Source organism: Ranitomeya imitator, chromosome 2 (assembly GCF_032444005.1).
Source record: "Ranitomeya imitator isolate aRanImi1 chromosome 2, aRanImi1.pri, whole genome shotgun sequence".
NCBI classification, from domain to species: Eukaryota; Metazoa; Chordata; class Amphibia; order Anura; family Dendrobatidae; genus Ranitomeya; species Ranitomeya imitator.
Window position 1 is genome coordinate 478583439 of NC_091283.1, and position 21902 is coordinate 478605340.

Consider the following 21902-nt stretch of genomic DNA (forward strand, 5'->3'; position numbering starts at 1 on the left):
GATTTTCTGCATCCATTACGTAAAATATTTTTCTAAAAGTCGCAGCGTAAAAAACTCATCATGGGAACATAGCCTAAGCGTATGCGTCCTTTAATAATACTGATTTATCTCCCCAATAGGGGCAAATAAGAAGCAACTAATAGGAAATGCACAGTCAGGCGGTATTACATTAGTTGTATATTAATGCACTCAGACAGGGAGGAGCAGATAAAAACCAGAGGCAAAGAGGTGAGGACAAACCAGATCAAAGTCTGCAAAGCACATGGGACACAAAACAGTGGAGGGGTCCTAAAAGGGGGTGAGAGGGCAGGGAAAGGGTGTAGAACCAGAGAGCTGTGTCAGAGCCCAGGACAGTGAGAGGGAAGGGAAAGCTGGGAAGGAGGAGAGAAGACGATCACAAGGAAAGAAACACTGTGTGCACAAGTAAGTGACACACAACAGACACACACCAAGGGGAAGAAAGGGTAGGAGTGGCAGCAACAGGGGTGAGAGGTGGAGTGAGGGCAGGGGATCATTCAAGAGGGTAGAAAGGGAGGAGATGGCAGAAGGAGGAGAAGCTGAAGGGAGGGGAGAGATAAGAAGAGGAGGAAAGGGGTGAAAGAGGGAGGGCAGAGATGAGATGGGAGGTTTGTTGCAAAACAGCTCTCTGGAAGTGATGACACCAACAGAAAAACCTTCCAATAACTTCCTATGAGACCAACAGCAGAAGCCTGAGCACAGGACCAGATACACAGTGGGGGAGGCTGCACAGGAGGAGGCACACGCATGAGGCTGGCTGCACAGCATACAGCACACATAGGAGGCTACACAAAACTTGTGCACATGGAGGCTAGACAGCACAGATGGGAGGCTGGATTACACAAGAGTTGTACAAAGGAGGTGCCTGAATACTGAGGACACACAAGGAAGACTGTGCTGGAGGTGGCATACAGGTTACACATACAGCCAGGAGCCCATGTTATAGCAGGCTGCAGTGTATGAAAGATACCAGGAACAGGAAGAATACAAGAAGTGACTAAGGAGGAGGGCGGCTGCTGATACACAGAAGGTAGAGGATCATAGCTAAAAGGGCAGCAGGGCGCCCACAGTGTATATACAGGGTCAGCAGAAAACGCTTGTGTAAGGGCATCGTCCCTCTGAAACTTGGTGTCCTGCAGAGGTCCACCTCTCCCACCTGGAAGCCCAATGAATATGATGCGAGGACCAAACCCAGGACTGTACAGGAGTCCGCCAGGACCTTACCAGGTAATCTTTATGGTGATCATACCAGAAATCCGAAATAACTACGGCCATATAGTGTCTGACTTTTATTGGTCCTATGACAATATGTAAGAAAATGGTTTAAGTAGTAATTCTTGAATAAGCGTAGCAGCACAAAATGTGAGGATGGATTCCCCAACACCGTGAACGTCCTCCTGTCCATCTAACGATGTCTGATAATCCGCCACTAACGGCACAAAGATGGAACATGAAATGGGATGTCACACAGCAGGGATAGATTTCCTTTTTGTGGAGAAGAATCCATAAAGATTCTTTACCCAACAAATGAGTTTCATATACTTTTTTATGACTGTCTTAAAAATCCAGAATGTATTAGGCCATAATGATTAGGAATAAAATAATTTTCCTTTATAATCTGGTAGGTTCACCACGCATTACACTCTAGGGCCTCACAACTGTAGCCAAAATAATACATGGATCCCATTCGCTAGCCAAATGTACTTCTATGGGAGCCCAGCTCTATACATAGGCCGCCACTGGTCTCATACGGCCCCATGGTGCAGAGCTGTACAGGACTCCATGTGGCACCATACAGGCGCTGTGCCATGTGCATAAAGATCTGCCATGGTCCAGGCATAGAGAACAATATTGGTATTTCTCTATTCCAGTAACTGAACCATTTAGGATTTTCCATGACTGGTTAGAATACTCAGTACATTGTTTTCTTTATGAAAGGAAAAAAAAACTTGTTTACATCTAAATACAGACTAAGGAAACACAATTTGTAAGAAAATCCCCCCTTTCCTCCTGGAGATGTCTCTCGAGGCTGCTGATTTCAGCTGCCATTTATTCACCATGTTCTTTTGATTAATATTATTTTATATCTGTGGCACTGACAATATTCTGCAGCACTTTACAATTCAGAGCGGACATGTGCAAACAAAATAAGACATTACAGAGAAATAAATAATTCAACATATACCAAGGAGACTGAGGGCTCTGCTCGCAGGCTTACAGTCTACCAAGAAATTGGAGTTTGATTTGCAAGGTTTAAAGGGAATCTGTCAGCAGGATTTCATCCCCCAAATTATATGTTCTATGTGCATGTAGCTCTTTCGATCACAAGTCAAGCAATACTTTTACATGGTCAGTCAGTTCCTCTGTTACTGAAAAATCAGCATTTGAATTGATATGAGGTTGAAGATCTGAAGCCTCTGTCACTCCAGCTCTATTCCCCACCAAGCACCGCCTCCTCCTGCTTGACTGGCATCTCTGTGCTTTGTGACTTCAGGCAAAGGAGCTTTAAAGGGACACTGTCACCTGAATTTGGAGGGAACAATCTTCAGCCATGGAGGCGGGGTTTGGGGGTTTTTGATTCACCCTTTCCTTACCCGCTGGCTGCATGCTGGCTGCAATATTGGATTGAAGTTCACTCTCTGTCCTCTGTAGTACATGCCTGCACAAGGCAATCTTGCCTTGCGCAGGCGTGTACTATGGAGGACAGAGAATGAACTTCAATCCAATATTGCAGCCCGCATGCAGCCAGCGGGTAAGGAAAGGGTGAATCAAAAACCCCGCCTCCATGGCTGAAGATTGTTCCCTCCAAATTCAGGTGACAGTGTCCCTTTAAGTGAAGCAGGACGAGGCAGCACTGGTGGGGAATAGACCTGGAGTGACAGAATAGCGGACACATAGTGTGACAAAAAAGGCAGAGGGAGTTTTGTCCTCATGAATGCATCAGATTCTGTAAAATCTCATGCACATGATTGTGGCTGATAGCATTACAGACTAAACTATGGAGGGATTCTTACATAAAAGCCATCAAAGCGGAATACAATTAATTTTACACTGCATTATAAATTATGTTGGTGTCCGAAGAAGAGGCTTTAATGTCAGATGCTGCTGTTGGTAAATGATCACAGCAAATTGGTCTTGGACAACTACTTTAAATAACACGACTTAGGCTACGTTAACATTTGCGCTGTGCGGGGCTGCGTCGGCGACGCAACGCACAACACAAACAAAAACGCATGCAAAACGCATTGTTTTGTGATGCATGCGTCCTTTTTTGGCATGATTTTGGACACAAAAAAAATGCAACTTGCTGCGTCCTCTGTGCCCTGACGCTTGCGCCAAAAAAGACGCATGCGTCACAAAATGCAAGACAACGCATGTCCATGCGCCCACATGTTAAATATAGGGACGCATGATGCATGCGTCGCCTCGGCTGCGCCCGACGCAGCCCCGCAAAACGCTAATGTGAACGTACCCTTACTGATGGCCACTTTTCTATTTTTGTTTGTGAATTACTAAGCTTTGTTTTGGCAAGTTTAACTTTTAATAGGTCATATCTAGTGATGAGCAAATATACTCGTTAATCGAGATTTCTCAAGCATGCTCGGGAGTCCTCCGAGTATTTTTTAGTGCTCGGAGATTTCGTTTTTCTTGCTGCAGCTGAATGATTTACATCTGTTAGCCAGCATAAGTACATGTGGGGATTCCCTAGCAACCAGGCAACCCCCACATGTACTTATTCTGGCTAACAGATGTAAATCATTCAGCTGCGGCAAGAAAAACTAAATCTCCGAGCAATAAAAAATACTCGGAGGACCCCAAGCATGCTCGAGAAATCTCGAGTAACGAGTATATTCGCTCATCACTAGTCATATCATAACACTTAATGAAGACGTACAGCAAAAATACAACTTTCCATTGTTGCTTCCCCTACCTTATTTTTGTGGAAGCTCTGGACTTCTTGTATAGTGCACTCATTTCCCTGCAGTTCACTCTTTGTCTTCTTTTGGTCAGAAACCATATTGAAATTTCATCATAGCTGTGTGAAGGAGCCGTCTAATCATCATCAATAACTGTGATGGAAGATCATGTTCCCTTATGTGAATGGCTAGTATAGAATAGTGTGAAAATTTATTGTACAGGAACTTCTGGTGCCTGTATCAAAGACAGATCCTCTTAGGCTACTTTCACACTGGCGTTTTTTTGAATACGTCGCAATGTGTCGTTTAGGGGTAAAAACGCATCCTGCAAAGTTGTTTGCAGGATGCATTTTTGCCCATAGAGTAACATTACCGATGCATTGCGATGTATTGTCACACGTCGCAACCGTCGTGCGACGGTTGCGCCGTGTTGTGGCGGACCGCCGGGAGCAAAAGACGTTAAATGTAATGTTTTTTGCTGCCGACGGACCGCTTTTTCCGACCGCGCATGCACGGCCGGAACTCCACCCCCACCTCCCCGCACCTCACAACGGGGCAGCGGATGCGCCGGAGAAATGCATCCGCTGCACCCGTTGTGCGGCGCATCAAACGCTAGCGTTGGAATCTGGGTCCGACGCAACTCGATGGGCCGAATCCGACGCTAGTGTGAAAGTAGCCTTAGACTCAAGTGAAAAAAAAAAAGCATTTCACCAAAACCTGATTCAACTATTAGTATGGAACGGTTCCATAAGTGGCAACAAAAAGAGCAGGTAAGTAGTGCTGAACAAAAAGATTTGCAGAACCCTGAGCAAGAGGCCACATTGGTATTCTGGGGATGCCAGACATGACCCCTGCTGAATTACTTCTATATGCTAGCATTTCCAATGCCTCTTCTGATCACTCAGTAGGCCAGGCTTGATGTCATGCCATAACAATGACTGCATCGGGCCTACTAATCAGAAGAGGTCGGAGATGCTGGCAGGTAGGAGAAGGTTTGCCGGGGCTCTGGTTTGTCAGTCACAGAATTCCAACATGGCCTTTGAACCAGCATCCATAAAATCTTTTTGCTCAACTCTACAGATAAGAGATTGACACATAATTCTATAGTGTACTATATGAGAAACTTTAGTTGTAGGTGAAGTTTCCCTTTAATTAATAATAGTAATGTGTACAGTCAAACTTTGCACCAACTGTTTATTTAAAGGATATGTACCAAGATTAGAAGTTACCTTCTATCAGGAGGATAGGGAATAGCTTTGGGTCCAACAACTAGGACCCCCGCTGATCCTGAAAACGATTCTCTGAAAAAACCCACCTAAATGGAGCTTAGGTCGGGCATGCACACCTCTGCTCCATTCATTAGTAAAGGGCCCGCCAGAGGGACCTGAGCGCTCCAGAGTCTGATGCTGAAATGCTTGGACTTTTCTGACTGTGAACTTCCGTTTAGGTCTTCTGTATTTCTTGGGAAATGGTTTAACAAACCACATGCAAGTCTTTTTCAAAGCAGACCTGTTATCAAATTTCAAAACACAAACTAGCAGCATTATTAAATAAATCTCTTAGACCTGATGAAACTGGTGTAGTTGCTTTGAGACACCTGCATATTTAATTTGAAAGCAAGTACATCTTACACCTGATCAAACATTTCGATTATGTATGTACTTTATATTGTGCTTTATATTGTGAAATAAGGTGACCAATTTCTGGGAGTTTCCAGGGTGGAACGTGTACAATCTGAAGCAGAATTGCTCAGAAAGCTAGTAGACGGCAGACAAATCTGAATACTGAGTGGTGGTACTAACTAGGCCTTTGTTTGACTGCTGTGCCTCAACTTGTCTAAGCCCGGTGGTGTTGAGTGATTTATAGGCTGTGCAGGTGAAAAAATAGGAGATCAGGCAGATAGTGATTTTTTTTTCTCTTTGAAAAAGTCCGTAAAAGCCCTCCAGAGGCGAAAGAAAGCTCATCCACACAAATTGTGCCAAAAAGGAAAAAAATAAATATGTTGGGTTTTTTTGTACAGTTTTAGGAAGTTGATGTAAAGTTATTGAAAGACAGTATCAAGGAATTAGGGTTTAAATTGATTTAAAGGGGTAGTCTTGTGAAAAGAGTCATGGAATGGAGGGTTCCTCGATCAGAACTACCAAAGTAGACTTTTTACGGGTGTCTTATGTTTTTGCAGACTCAAAATGTCTTTATATTATATCAGCTGTTGGCCGGGGCTGCCAGGAGTCAAACCAGAATGTGATCACCTGATTGCCCTTCTGGACCAATCTTGAAAGGGTTGTCTTCGTTGATGAATTGTGCCCAGTTTTACAACCACATTAGACAGCCAACACCAAGTTGCAGACTTAAATCTTTACACCCTTCTACTAGAAACTTGTTGGGAGTACTGAGGAATAAAATCCTAGTTCCCAGTGAGGAATTTGGCTATGTTCACACAGAGTCAGAAACTGTGCGGAAACTCTCCTAATCCTCCTCCAAAAAAATGGAGTTTCTGCTCAGTTTTTGCTCTGAAAACTCAGCAAAAAGACTTTGTGTGCACATACCCTTAAGCTTTTTACCAACTGTGCTTTTTTGAGAAATGTTGTAGGCAGATCTGCTCTAAATACTCCTCAAAAAAGCTTGCAAAATTGTTTGCTCTTCATTTTTATGGCAAATCAACTTTGCTCGTCATGTTGGAGCTTTTTTTAGCTTTTTTTTTCTTAATTTCCTGAAGAGATTTGGGAAAAACAAGGAAGGAATCCACTCCGAACTAGATAGACACTGTCAAATCAAAAGCTCTTCAAGAAAAGAATAACTTCCCAAAAAAATAAACACTTCCTGAAGTGGTTTATGCTAAAAAAAAAAAATAAAAATTAAACTTGACAATCTGGAGTAAAATGCGTTAATATCCAAAATAATATCCAAAATAATATCCAAAATGACAAGAATTTGCTTTCTGATAAAATATTGTATCTTTCGTTTTCTTCTAACTCCTATTTCCCCTCCCCGACTTCTAAACAGCAGTATCGTATGACTACCACATGACAAAACCACAAGATTAATATTTGCAACGCAAGAAAGAAAAAAACAACTACAAATGTACGAAATAAACTCACACAGATAATATAGAGAACTTGTTCTATGTAAAAAGGGAAGTAAGTGATACAGTAATTGTAGCGTGGAGCGAGAGGGATTGAGAGTCACTACGTGCAGCCATACTCCATAACATCTTACAATAAACCTTGGCCCCACGTTCGTCAGATTTCCCTCCCACATTAGCAATAGAAGTGTTAAGTGTAACAGCCACTTCCCGGCATGCACTGGGCAGTCTTTGGAGAGGAATCTGGTCTTTCCAGCTAGGTGAGGCATGCAAACAGCACACCTGGTCTAGGGGAGTGGAGAGGGAGGTGGTAAGAAGTCAGTGGAGAGAAAGGCCTCCTGAGAAAAGCATAAAAACTGCAATAATACAGCATAAAACAATGGCTTTGCCTAGAGAATACAATGCATGTATAAGGCCCTAAGGCCTCGGAAATAAATCGTACTAAGGTTCCAATTTGTACAATGCTGTAACAGGAACGGCATCCATTCCATAAATGTTACCAAGGGTTGTGGTGGTACACAGGGCTTTACTGATGAGAACGTCGCGTGCATTATTTGCTGTGATTTTTGGTGTTTATTTTTAGTCAGAGATCTTTTTTTTCTTGCGTTTTCTTATCCTATTGAGAAGCCTATGAAAAACCCATGACAAAAAAAACAACACCTAGCATATTCCTAGTTTAGATAACTAAGAAATGTATCAAAAGTATAAAAATACACTGCAAAAATGCACCATTAGTAGGGTGAAAAAACATAAAAAAAGAAAGTTTTGTGTGACCCCCCATCCCCTCCCCAGCGCCATCCCACAAAGCATTTTGAGAAAGTGATGGTGGCTTTTATTTCCACTGCCACCAGATGTTGGCTGTAAAGGTTTACACCTCCATGATATATGGTCTGTGCTCAGATTGAGGATCTCCTGACCTGACATAAATGCCTCATAGGCATATACTGTATGAGGCAGTTAGTTCAGGTAAACAGAACTGTACGTAATTTGGGTTAGGAGACTCGCTGGTTGGACCAGGTATTTGAATCCGAGCAAGGACTGTATATTTCAGGAGGAAATATTTCTGAGCACATGAAGTCATTTGCACAACCAAACCATGACTGTCTTCAATACAGTGCCCCCTGAGGCTTCGTAGATCACGAGCATCCAATTTTAACCATCAAACATGTCCCTTGTGCACATGGATTTCTCCAGAATCTGATTTTTTTTATATTATGTGCTGTAGATGATGAAATATTCAAAGTCTTTGTAATTTTACATTGAAGAACATTTTCTGAAATTGTTCCACAGTTTTTAGATGCAGGTGTTCACATATTTGTGAGCCTCTAACCATCTTTGCTTCTGAGAGACTACGCCTCTCAAACATGCTTTTTTTATCCACAATCATGTGACTTATGGTAGTTTAAAATGAACCCTTTAGCTGTTTTTCATTAATACCACTTACCTTTCCAACCCTTTGCTAATCCTGTCCCAACTTTTTTGAGATATGTTGGTACCAACCACCATGTTTTTGTGAGATGCAGAAGAGGTGGGCGGATGGTTTCTACAACCCCAATTCCAAAAATATTGGGTTGCTGCCATCAACTTAAATTACTTTTATTTTTTCTTCTGAAATGTCAACTTCTGATCTGTGTTCTATGTTCTGTTAAGAATATGCGTAAAAAAGATTTCCAAATTCTTGCATGTTTGTTTTTATTATATTTTACGTGGTGTCCCAAGTTTTTTTTAAATTGGAGTTGTAGAAACCATCTACTCACCTTTTATGTATCACACAGACACAGCGATTGGCAAGAAAAATCTCAAATTTGGACTCGTCAGAACACGGTACAGATTTTCACTTCTCTAATATCCAGTCCTTTTATTGCTTGGCCCAAACAAATCTCCTTTTCCAGTTTGTGGTCCTCAGTAGTGGATTCAACCATAAAGGTCTGCTTCGCACAGTCTCCTCTGGACATTTCATCTTTAGATGTGTCTACTTGATGTGTGTGCATCATTTATGAGGGTTGTTATCTGGGGTGCTGTCAATTAGCGGTTTCTGAGGCTGGTAACTGATTAATTTACCCTTTGCAACAGAGGTATTTTTTTGTCTTCCATTCATGGGGCTGGTCCTCATGATTCTTCATAGCAATTCATTGTTTTTAATGCTGCATTACAGTTTACCTTCAAGGTTCTAGCAATTTTCCAGATTAACTGATGTCAGGTTATGCTCCCAATGTGTTTTGTAGGTTAAGCGCACAGACACAGTATGGACATCGCATTAGGCACATGCGAATTTCACAGTGTGAGTAAAGACAGCGTTGTCCAGACTTGCTTTGGGTCTCCTGACTAGAATTGAATGGGCCTAGTCATAGTCACATGTTTCTCTCAGTTTGGTTATGATATGCACCTTCATCGCTGTGACATAGGAGCATGTTGTGAAAATTATATGGATATGATCTACCAAAAACAAATTTCTTCAGGTACTAATTTTCTATTTGACATGTTCAGTCTCTACATGTACATAGTCAGTGGCTTAACCATAAAAAGTGCAGAGGTTGCAGATGCATCTGGGACCTGATGTCAATAGGGGCCCAAAATGTCTCTTTGACCCATATGAAAAGACCAATATTAATAAAGATAGTTGAGGGCCTTGTTGGAGATTTTGCATTGGTGCCTATGAGCTTCAAGTTATGCTACTGTATATACAGTAGTTCTACAGATTATCAGCTAAACTATTACCACAGATGACATGCTGCATACCAGTCATGTTATTTCCATTCCATTGGTGCATCAAGTACAATGTGGACCACAAAAGGATGTGAGACACTTCGCATCAAATGTGATTACGTGTAACTCAGCAGCATGGTACTTTCTCTGGTTATTGACTTCATGCTCGTGAACATAGTTTCATATGTGGTACGGATTTTATTTCTTCTAGGCCACATTTAGACATGGTGAATGTGTTGTTCATATTTAATGAAGGAAACCAAAAATCTGCAGTTAACTGAGCTTTATAATGCAACGATAGACTGAAAAATCCAACAGGGCTGGGTATTTGTGACGGCTATAAGCGACCCCAACAGATGCTATGTCACATGAGTACAGTCACTGTTTAGCCTACATTTGCACGAGATGGTAGCACATTGTATTTTGATGAGATGTCCTTCTTTCTTTCCATAGTAACACTTATTTTATCCAGTGGGACCTGGCAGAAGTCTTGAAAAATAAGGAACAACACTTTAAATATTGAGTCTTTCCATTAACTTGATGTATCTCTAAAGAAAATCTTAAAATCTTATTAAATGCTTATAAGGGTAGGTGCACACGGTAAGTACTTGCCAGCACTTTGGACGCAGTACATGCCTGTGCGGAATCGCCACGTCCATTACATTGTACGGGTGAAAATTCTGTTGCGGAGACTCGTCTCCGCAAGTTAAATTGACATGCTGCAGTCTGGAATGATGCACCACATGTCTGTCTCCGTGAGTGACCCGCGGGCACCGGTGCACGCATAGTGGGCATGGGATTTCTTGAATTCCCATCCACTGTGTTGTAACATCTGGCAGCTGCAGGTTGGATGCTGCGGAGGTACGCAACATCCAAACCGCAGCGTTTACTGACCATGTGCACCTACCCTAACTGTACTTCAGTAATCATAGAAACATCTGAATAAAAGAGCTAAAATATGTAGTAAACGTAGTAAAAAACAAAATTTGTGTAAGTCTGAAAACTTTTTTGTACTTCTGTACAGTTAGAAAGTAAAAAAAAATAAGGGTTTATATAAAACAGGCAGATGCTATGAGACCACTTTGGATGTGATGTAGGTTGTGTAGCCAAAGATTGCTGGATCCCGCTGCTACATCGCATCATGTCCTGAGTCAGTGGAGTCACATTACAACCCACGAAGTACTGCAGCGAGCAAGTCATAAAAAAGTCGACAGGTTTTGGTTTTCTTCTGCAACTTGCTTGTTTCAGATACCTTGTAGGTCAATTCAGCCCCATCTACTTGCACTATGTTCTAGCCGGGGCATAGAGTGATTTTTTTTTTTTTTTGGGGGGGGGGGGGGGCTGCGCTACCTGTGCCACAGCCAAAGTCACCATGTATCGATTCAATATATAGCCACTATTTTTCTTCAGGATTTGTAAGCCAAAATAAGGAGTGGAGCACAGGGCTGCCACTAGAAATTTCGGGGCCCCATACTGGCAAAATTTTCGGGGCCCCCTTGAGACTCCGCCCAGGCTCCACCCCAGCCCCGCCTCCACGCTCCACCCCTCGAACTGTCCACAGTCCCACCGCTCTCTCTTGGAAAAACTCCACTTCTCACCTATCACACATTAACAGTTCCCGTCACTAGATCACACATATAGCCGGCAGCTTTTGTTTTGGCCAAAAAATTTTTTAAGCTGCTACCATAACATGGTAGACACTTTTGGCCGGGCCCCACTCTACTGTAACCTATTAAATATTTGTTAAAATATGCAATACAATTTAGGTATATTTTTATTTATTTTTCCATTTTTAAAATGACCAATAATATCACATACAAAGAACAAATACCGCTACACCATGACCAGATGACATATTACCACCACAGTGATCGAATAATATCACATACAAAGAACAAATACCACTACACCATGACCAGACCGCATATTACCACCACAGTGATCGAATAATATCACATATAAGGAACAAATACCGCTACACCATGTCCAGACCACATATTACCACCACATAGTGACTGAATACTTCAATTCTGATCAGTAATTAAAAAAAAGCACCATACTATCACCATAAGTGCCATTATACACAGGAGATCTGTACTTAGTATGCAGTGTCTGTGTACAGATAATACAGTGATCACTAGTAAAATTATACACAGGAGCTCTGTATACAGTATACAGTGTATAGTGTCAGTGTATAGGTAACACACTGACTCACCAGTGACGTCTCTAGGTGAAGTCCTTCATCTTTCATCCAGCACAGACCGCCATCATTTCATCCAGCCATGACTTCTCTCTGCAGGAAATAACACAGTTATCTCGATCTCCGCTTGTAGAATACATTACTTAATTTTTCCCAACTTCTACATTACACCACATGAAGAAAAAGAGGCGACATAGTGTCACTCTACACAGTAACAGGATCGCCCCCCCATTTAAAACCGTGTCCTCAAAAAATAAAATAAATACATCACTGCAGTAATAATATCCCTAAATTAGCCACTATGGTAATAATATTCCCCATCCTGGCCACCGTGTGTCTCATTCCTGGCGTCAGCCATATGTTCTCCCATCCTGCCCTCATGAGTATCCATTCTGCCCCATATGATCTCCCCATCCTGCCCCATATGATCGCCCCATGTGATCTCTCCATCCTGCCCCATCTGTCTCCATCATATCCATCCTGCCCCATGATCCTGCATGATCTGTCTCCAATTCTGCCCCCAGTGTCTCCAATCATGCCCCATGTCTCCATTCTGCCCACTATGTCTCCAACAAAGCCCCCATGTCTGCAATCCTGCCACTTGTCTCCAATCATGCCCCCTGTGTCTCCATTCTGCCCCATCTGTCTCCAATCCTCCCCATCTGTCTCCAGTCATGCCCTCATGTCTTTCATCCTGCCCCGTGTCTCCAATCATGCCCCGTATCTCCATTCTGCCCCGTGTCTTGCATTCTGCCCCAATGTCCAGCATTATGCCCCAATGTCCAGCATTCTGCCCCCGGGTCTCACAGTCTGCCCCTGTGTCCAGCATACTGCCCCTGTCACTGTGTCCAGCATACTGCCCCTGTCACTGTGTCCAGCATACTGCCCCAGTGTGTCAAGCATTCTGCCCCAGTGTGTCCAGCATTCTGCCCCAGTGTGTCCAGCATTCTGCCCCTGTGTGTCCAGCATTCTGCCCCTGTGTGTCCAGCATTCTGCCCCTGTGTGTCCAGCATTCTGCCCCAGTGTGTTCAGCATTCTGCCCCTGTGTGTCCAGCTTTCTGCACCAGTGTGTCCAGCATTCTGCCCCAGTGTCCAGCATTCTGCCCCAGTGTGCCCAGCTTTCTGCCCCTTTGTGTCCAGCATTTTGCCCCAGTGTGTCCAGCATTCTGCCCCTGTGTGTCCAGCATTCTGCCCCTGTGTGTCCAGCATTCTGCCCCAGTGTGTCCAGCATTCTGCCCCAGTGTGTCCAGCATTCTGCCCCAGTGTGTCCAGCATTCTGCCCCAGTGTGTCCAGCATTCTGCCCCTGTGTGTCCAGCATTCTGCACCTGTGTGTCCAGCATTCTGCCCCAGTGTCTCCAACATATTGCCCCCAGTGTGTCCAGCATTCTGCCCCAGTGTGTCCAGCATTCTGCCCCAATGTGTGTCCAGCATTCTGCCCCAGTGGCTCCAGCATTCTGCCCCAGTGTGTCCAGCATTCTGCCCCAGTGTGTGTCCAGCATTCTGCCCCAGTGGCTCCAGCATATTGCCCCCAGTGTGTCCAGCATTCTGCCCCAGTGTGTCCAGCATTCTGCCCCTGTGTGTCCAGCATTCTGCCCCTGTGTGTCCAGCATTCTGCCCCTGTGTGTCCAGCATTCTGCCCCTGTGTGTCCAGCATTCTGCCCCAGTGTCTCCAGCATTCTGCCCCTGTGTGTCCAGCATTCTGCCCCTGTGTGTCCAGCATTCTGCCCCAGTGTCTCCAACATATTGCCCCCAGTGTGTCCAGCATTCTGCCCCAGTGTGTCCAGCATTCTGCCCCAGTGTGTCCAGCATTCTGCCCCAGTGTGTGTCCAGCATTCTGCCCCTGTGTGTCCAGCAATCTGCCCCTGTGTGTCCAGCATTCTGCCCCAGTGGCTCCAGCATTCTGACCCTGTGTGTCCAGCATTCTGCCCCAGTGTGTGTCCAGCATTCTGCCCCAGTGGCTCCAGCATATTGCCCCCAGTGTGTCCAGCATTCTGCCCCAGTGTGTCCAGCATTCTGCCCCTGTGTGTCCAGCATTCTGCCCCTGTGTGTCCAGCATTCTGCCCCAGTGTGTCCAGCATTCTGCCCCAGTGTGTCCAGCATTCTGCCCCTGTGTGTCCAGCATTCTTCCCCAGTGTCTCCAACATATTGCCCCCAGTGTGTCCAGCATTCTGCCCCTGTGTGTTCAGCATTCTGCCCCTGTGTGTCCAGCATTCTGCCCCCCGGGTCCCCCTGGATCGCCACTCTCAAAGAAAAAAAAAACACGAGTTCTTACCTGGCCATGCTCCTGCGCCGGGCGAAGCTCCCTCCAGGCTCCACGCAGACGCACTCGCCGGGCCCGGCGGCTGAGAATGACGTCAGACGCCGGCGAGTGCGCACTGCGGCCCTATTCAGCTGCCAGCCTCAGACTGGCTGGCGGCTGTTAACTATTGACGTGCGGGCGCGGGCCCGCACGTCAATAGCGTGCCGCAGGGCCTGCAGGGGGGGCCCGGGGAGCAGATGAGACGGGGCCCGATGCGGGCCCCCTCTGCTCACCGGGTCCCATACGCCAGTCACGGCTGTAATGCCCTGATGGCGGCCCTGGTGGAGCAATCCGAGGAAAAGATAAAAGCACGTCACCGCTTCTGTATTCATCACCCACTCCTGGTTTTGGCTTACAAATACTGATGTAACATACTGACCAAATACTGAATGTCTGTATGTGGCATAATTGTGTTTCTTACTTCATTATTGCTTTTCTGGGCTTTCTGAGAAAGCATGTTATTGCAGTTCTGTGCTGAAACACATGCTAGATTATCAGACTTTCTAGATTGTTACTGTTGTTGCATATACAGTGGAGAAAAAAGTATTTAGTCAGCCACCAATTGTGCAAGTTCTCCCACTTAAAAAGATGACAGAGGCCTGTAATTGACATCATAGGTAGACCACAACCATGAGAGTCAAAATGAGAAAACAAATCCAGAAAATCACCTTGTCTGTTTTGGCAAGATTTATTTTGCAAATTATGGTGGAAAATAAATATTTGGTCATTAACAAAAGTTCATCTCAATATTTTGTTATATACCCTTTGTTGGCAATGACAGAGGTCAAACGTTTTCTGTAAGTCTTCACATTGTTGGCACACACTGTTTGTATTATGTTAGACAATTCCTCCATGCAGATCTCCTCTAGAGCAGTGATGCTTTGGGCCTGTCACTGGGCAACATGGACTTTCAACTCCCTTCAAAGGTTTTCTATGGGGGTTGAAATCTGGAGACTGGCTAGGCCACTCCAGGTCCTTCATATGCTTCTTACGAAGCCACTCCTTCATTGCCCTGGCTGTGTGCTTGGCATCATTATGATGCAGAAAGACCCATCAACGTTTCACCTTCAATTCCGTTGCTGATGGAAGGAAGTTTGCACTCAAAATCACAATACATGGCCCAATTCATTCTTTCATGTACACGAATCAGTTGTCATGGTCCTTTTGCAGAGAAACAGCCCCAAAGCGTGATGTTGCCATCCCCATGCTTCACAGTAGGTATGGTGTTCTTTGGATACAACTCAGCATTCTGTCTCCTCCAAACACGACGAGTTTTATTTCTACCAAACAGTTCTACTTTGGTTTCATCAGACCATGTGACATTCTCCCAATACTTTTCTGGATAATCCAAATGCTCTCTAGCAAACATCAGACATGCCCGACATGTACTGGCTTAAGCAGGGGAACATGTCTGGCACTGCAGGATCTGAGTCCCTGGCGGCATAGTGTGTTACTGATGGTAGCCTTTGTTTCGGTGGTCCCATCTCTATGCGGGTCATTCACTAGCTCTCCACGTGTGGTTCTGGGATTTTTGCTCTTGTGCTCTTGTTCTTGTGATCATTTTGAACCCACCGGGTGAGATCTTGCGTGGAGCCCCAGATCGAGGGAGATTATCAGTGGTCTTGTATGTCTTCTATTTTCTTATTATTGCTCCCACAGTTGATTTCATCACACCAAGCTGCTTGCCTATTGCAGATTCAGTCTTCTCAGCCTGGTGCAGGGCTACAATTTTGTTTCTGGTGTCCTTCGACAGCTCTTTGGTCTTCACCATAGTGGAGATTGGAGTGTGACTGTTTGAGGTTGTGGACAGGTGTCTTTTATACTGATAACAAGGACAGAGGAGCCTCTTAAAGAAGAAGTTACAGGTCTGTGAGAGCCAGAAATCTTGCATGTTTTTAGGTGACCAAATACTTATTTCCCACCATAATTTGCAAAATAAATCTTGCCAAATCAGACAAGGTGATTTTCTGGATTTGTTTTCTCATTTTGACTGTCATAGTTGTGGTCTACCTATGATGTCAGTTACAGGCCTCTCTTATCTTTTTAAGTGCGAGAACTTGCACAATTGGTGGCTGACTAAATACTTTTTTCCCTACTGTATGTGTGTATATTAAAAGGGTTGTCTAAAGTTCTTTCTCAAGGAGCGCATCGCTCCTCTCCCTTTTGACTACCAGCTTGTTGGCGATTGATGAGTTTTGGAAGATTGACAGTTTGGCCCAGCAGCTTGGTTTTGTTACTGGTCAGAACTTGTAACAACTCTGCTGGCATCACGGCATGGCCTCTCATTTCTCACACTTTCTTACCCACTGCTCCAGGCCATGATGTGGTTTCTGTTTCATGCCAGCTTCATGTTCTGTGTCTCTGCTCTCTGCATGCCTCATGGCTGTGTGTATAGGGGGGCGGCGCCTGAACTCTCTGGTTCTTATAGGAATCAGGTGCATCTGTCTAATCTGTTCCTGACCAATTGCCAAGAGGCCTCCAGTATATAGTGCAGCTCCACCCTGTGGTCTGGGCCTGTGCAATGTGTTAGCTCAGTTAGTGTTTAGCTTCTGAGTTTGCCAGGCCTTGCTCTGAGTTACTCCCTCTCTGGTGGCTTTTCTCTGTGCTATTGCCTTGATCTTGTTGTCCGCCCTCCAGGAGGCAGAATATACTGGTCCCTGTGTCTTTGTCCTTGTGTCTTGTTCCATTGCCTTGTCTGTACTTTGTCTCATCTCGGTCTCCTTGTCTGTGGCTTCCTTCCCTGCTGTGTCTTTCCTTGTGTTCACAGTCTGCTTCTGCTCCACACTCTTGCGGCTCTGCCTGCTCTGTAGCTTTGTGGCTTGATCTCTACTCCGCACTCCTGCGGTTCTGCTCCATTCTGGTCTGCTCCGCTCCCGTTGCTGCACTAATCTCTTGCTGCAGCTCCTCTCCGCAATCCTTGCGGTTCCACTCTGCTTAGCTTCAGCAGTATCTATTGCTGCAGCTCCTCTCCGCAATCCTTGCGGTTCCACTCTGCTTAGCTTCAGCAGTATCTATTGCTGCAGCTCCTCTCCGCAATCCTTGCGGTTCCACTCTGCTTAGCTTCAGCAGTATCTCTTGCTGCAGCTCCTCTCCACATTCCTTGTGGCTCTGCTTAGCTTTTATTGCTGTCCTATCTCTTGCTGCTCTACCGCTCCTATTCGCAGCCTTGCAGTTCGCTTCCAGTCTGAACAGGTCCCAACCTGTTCCCTCTTACTTCTTTCTGCTTGTTTCCTTATCTGCACCTCTTGTGTGAACAGGTCCCTACCTGTTCTTCCATATTACATTTCCGTACCAGCACCTCCAGGTCCCTTCCTGTTTATTCATTCTACATATCCATACCTGCACCTCCAGTGTGTCTCTACCTGTTCCTCCTAACTACATATCCGTACCTGCACCTCCAGTGTGAACAGGCCCCTACCTGTTCCTTCATAACCAGTCCTGAGTTCTCTGCCGTGCCTTCCAATCCAGTGTTCCCGCCAGTCCTGCCGTTCCTGCCGTGCCTTCCAGTCCTGTGTTTCCTGCCATCCCTGCCAGCCCTGTGTTCTCTGCCGTGTCTCTGCCAGCCCTGTGTTCTCTGCCATGTCTCTGCCAGCCCTGTGTCCCAGCCGTGCCAGCCTACTCGTCTGAGTTCCTGCCGTGCTCTTCTGCCAGTCCTGCCTGATGCCCGCACCAATCCTGGTGTTCCTGTCTCCCAAGTGGGATCAGCAGCCACAGCCAGACATCACCCTGGAGTAGCACCTGGCAGCTGCCTGCTGCACAAGCCTGACCTCACCATCAGAGGCTCCAGTGAAAACCCAGGCAGCTGTCATAGTCATGCCCCTTCCAGGGTAGTCTGGTTTGTGGTACAGTGGGGCCACAAACCCCACGAGTTCACGCCCACCAGTCAGGGCGTGAGCGTGACAGAACTGTTCTCTCAGATTCCGCTAACAGATGTAGTTTTACCTCTGTAGCATCGTAGGAGTGTAGGGGCACATCCAGTCATTGCAGACTTTAAACCAAAATGCTCTTTTTCTTGGAAACCGACCACATCTGATAGTCTGAAGAGATGGAAAGAACCTAAGCCCCGAATAGTAGACTAGAGAATTTAAAATCCCTCAGTTCTTTGGAACAAGGAGGCTTTTTATAAGAATTAAATTGCAATGTTGCTTGATTGAACCCCTTGAGATGCAGCTCTGGCAAAAATTAAGAGACCACCACATCAAAACCCTGTCATGGGCAGCCCAATCTCCAGACCTGAACCCCATTGAAAACCTCTGGAATGTAATCGAGGATGATGGATAGTCACAAGTCATCAAACAAAGAAGAACTGCTTAAATTTTTGTGCCAGAAGCAGTGTGAAAGACTGGTGGAAAGCATGCCAAGGCGCATGAAAGCTGTGATTCAAAATCATGGTTATTCCACAAAATATTGATTTCTGACCTCTTCCTGAGTTAAAGCATTAGTATTGTTGTTTATGAATGATTATGAACTTGTTTTCTTTGCACTATTTGAGGTCTGAAAGCACTGCATTTTTATTTTAATTTTGACCATTTTTCTTTGTGAGAAAATAAATACAAAATTTATTGCTTGGAAATTCAGAGACATGTTGTCAGAAGTTTATAGAATAAAAAAGAACAATTCACATTTTACTCAAAAATATATCTATAAAGAGAAAAATTAGACAAACTGAAAATTTTGCAGTGGTCTCTTAATTTTTGCCAGAGTTGTATACCTTTTAAGGCTGTGTACACACTGTTAGGGCTAGCGGAACGCACCAAATAATAAGACTGATAGTGTACGGTGCGTTCGTAGCCCGGGGTCCACCGTGCAGAGATGGAACCTGCTGCTGAGTAATGACAGACTATATGGCGGTACTCATAAGTATACTCGCGTGGGTTAAACTTCACCCAACGTGAATGAAGCGATCCTGTTGCGTCACAGGATCGCAGTACCGCAGATAGAAGGCGAGCAAGCAGTCAGCGAACTTAACCCCAACTAGGATTGAAGTCCGATTAGACCACTTGCTGACACAACACCGCAACAGGGTGTGTTAGGCAACTCTTATAATTAGAGCACTGAAGTGCGAACTGTGCCGTGCTGGCAGGCACCACTAAGCACCCAGACGTGGGTCAGGAAGCGCACTACTGGCGCGTGGCGCCGCACTGGCGGTCACAGCAATAGACGCTGATACGTGTGTGACACGTTGAGTGATTTGTCGGGTGCTAGATAGCAGCCATACTCCATACGCGAACAGTCATACAATAGGGTAGGGGTATTTAATGAACGACTTGCACTCACAACAAACACACGTATTCAATTGTACACTAGCGCATGGCCGTGCGGTCATGCGCAGTTTATATACTTGCAGGACAGGAAGTGGCCACAGAAACTTTGCCCTTCCAGGGCCTGCCAAGAGGACCAATGGAATGCGCTGCAGAGCCAGAGCACATGACCCTCGATCTCCAACGGGAGATCTTGCTCTGGGCATGCTCAGTGTGCGCAAACAAGGACTTAGTCCCAGGGAAGTCCGCTCGCCGCTGACCAGCACTGACTTTAATGGCAGGAGCTGAAGAAGCAGCAGTAACTCTCTGTACAGAGTGAGAGCGAGCAAGTCACTGGGAGCGACGTCCCTGCTGAGCAGACTCCACTGCGGCTGGAGGAGAATGGGAGACCGCAGCGGAGACGGATCGAGATTCCCCCTGTGCAGCAGAGGAAACTCGACTCCTAACATTACCCCCCCCCTAGGGCCCCCCCCCCCCTCCTTGGGCCTCGCTACGCTCGAAGGCAGCAATGAGCTGTGGGGCCCGAATGTTTTCAGCAGGCTCCCAAGACCTGTCCTCTGGACCATAACCCTTCCAATCCACCAAATAAAACTTTTTGCCACGTACCACCTTGCACCCCAAAATAGCGTTCACCTCGTAATCGTCCGTAGACGAACCCGATGTCCCGGCAGATGACTCGGGAAAACCGGGACATGTATACGGGTTTCAAGAGGGACACATGAAAGGTGTCGGTGATACCCAAGCGTGGAGGAAGAGCCAGGCGGTAGACCACAGGATTAACCTGTTCGAGAACCTTGAAGGGACCCAAGTAGCGAGGAGCAAACTTAGTGGACTCAACTCGCAGCCTGATGTTACGGGCGGAGAGCCACACCAAGTCGCCAGGGGCAAAAGTCGGAGCGGGGCGCCGATGAACATCGGCGGAGGACCTCATTCTCTCCTTGGAGGCCCGAATGGCATCCTGCGTGCGATCCCAAATGTCCCGTGCCTCCACAGCCCAGTCTGCCACCCTGGGATCAGCGGAAGACACAGGCATGGGCACAGGAACACGCGGATGCTGGCCGTAATTTAAGAGGAATGGAGTCTGACCGGTGGAGTCGGCTACGGCATTGTTAAGTGCAAACTCTGCCCACGGTAGCTAGGATGCCCAGTCATCCTGTCTGGCAGAAACAAAATGTCGCAGATATGTGACCAAGGTCTGGTTGGCCCTTTCTACCAACCCATTCGTCTCGGGATGATATGCCGAAGAGAGATTTAACTCAATACTGAGTAGACGACATAGCTCCCTCCAGAATCGAGACGCAAACTGGGGACCCCGGTCACTAACAATTTTGTCTGGCATACCGTGTAAGCGAAAGATATGCTTGATAAACAAGACAGCCAACGCCCGTGCAGATGGTAGCCGTGGAAGAGGCACCAAATGCACCATTTTGGAAAAATGATCGGTGATCACCCAGATAATGGTGCAATTACGAGACTTGGGTAAGCCAACCACAAAGTCCATCCCGACCATCTCCCAGGGCCTGTCAGCCACGGGCAGAGGATAAAGCAACCCAGCTGGCCGTTGCCGAGGAGTCTTGTTCCTGGCGCAAGAGACACACGCCCGAACGTACTCCGTGACATCACGAGCCATATGCGGCCACCAGTATGTCCTCGCCAGTAACTCTGATGTCCTTTTAGTACCAAAATGTCCACCCACCCTGGACGAGTGTGCCCAAGAGAGAACCTCCGGTCGCAAACTAGATGGAACAAAAGTCTTGCCCGGGGGCACAGACTCCAGCGAAACCGGGGCCACGGTTCTCAAACTCTCGGTGGGGACAATAAGCCGAGGCTCCTCCTCCTCCGCAGATGACACAACGGAGCGAGAGAGAGCGTCGGCCCGAATGTTCTTCTCCCCAGAAAGGAAATGGAGGGTGAAATGAAACCGGGAGAAGAACAAGGACCATCTGGCCTGGCGAGAATTCAACCGCTGAGCTGTCTGCAGATACACCAAATTTTTGTGATCTGTGAAGACTTGGAAGGGAAAACGTGCTCCCTCCAAGAGATGTCTCCACTCCGAGAAAGCCAACTTCATGGCTAGCAACTCCCTGTCCCCGATGGAATAATTCCTCTCTGCTGGTGCGAAGGTCTTGGAGAAAAAGAAGCAAGGATGCTTCCGACCTTGAGCATCCTTTTGGAAGAGGACTGCTCCAGCACCAACAGAAGAGGCATCTACCTCCATGATAAATGGCTTATCAACATCGGGGCGATGAAGAATGGGAGCGCTAGCGAAGTGTGACTTTATAGAGATAAAAGCCTTGGAGACCTCCTCAGATCACAATTTGGGATTCGCCCCCTTCTTGGTGAGGGCAACCAAGGGAGCTACCAAAGTTGAGAAATGCGGGATGAACTGGCGATAATAAATGATGAACCCCATAAAGC

At 46.0% G+C, this 21902-nt stretch overlaps 1 protein-coding gene across 1 annotated transcript in view; it reads left to right on the top strand.

Moving 5' to 3' along the window:
- The first annotated feature begins 593 nt into the window (after positions 1-593).
- SMARCD2 (SWI/SNF related BAF chromatin remodeling complex subunit D2) overlaps positions 594-21902 on the top strand; it is a 66125-nt gene continuing 44816 nt past the window's right edge. The window contains exon 1 of the mRNA XM_069751321.1: positions 594-1245. Coding sequence (XP_069607422.1) covers positions 1186-1245 — 60 coding nt within the window. The 5' untranslated portion in view covers positions 594-1185. The remainder of the gene's footprint in view (positions 1246-21902) is intronic.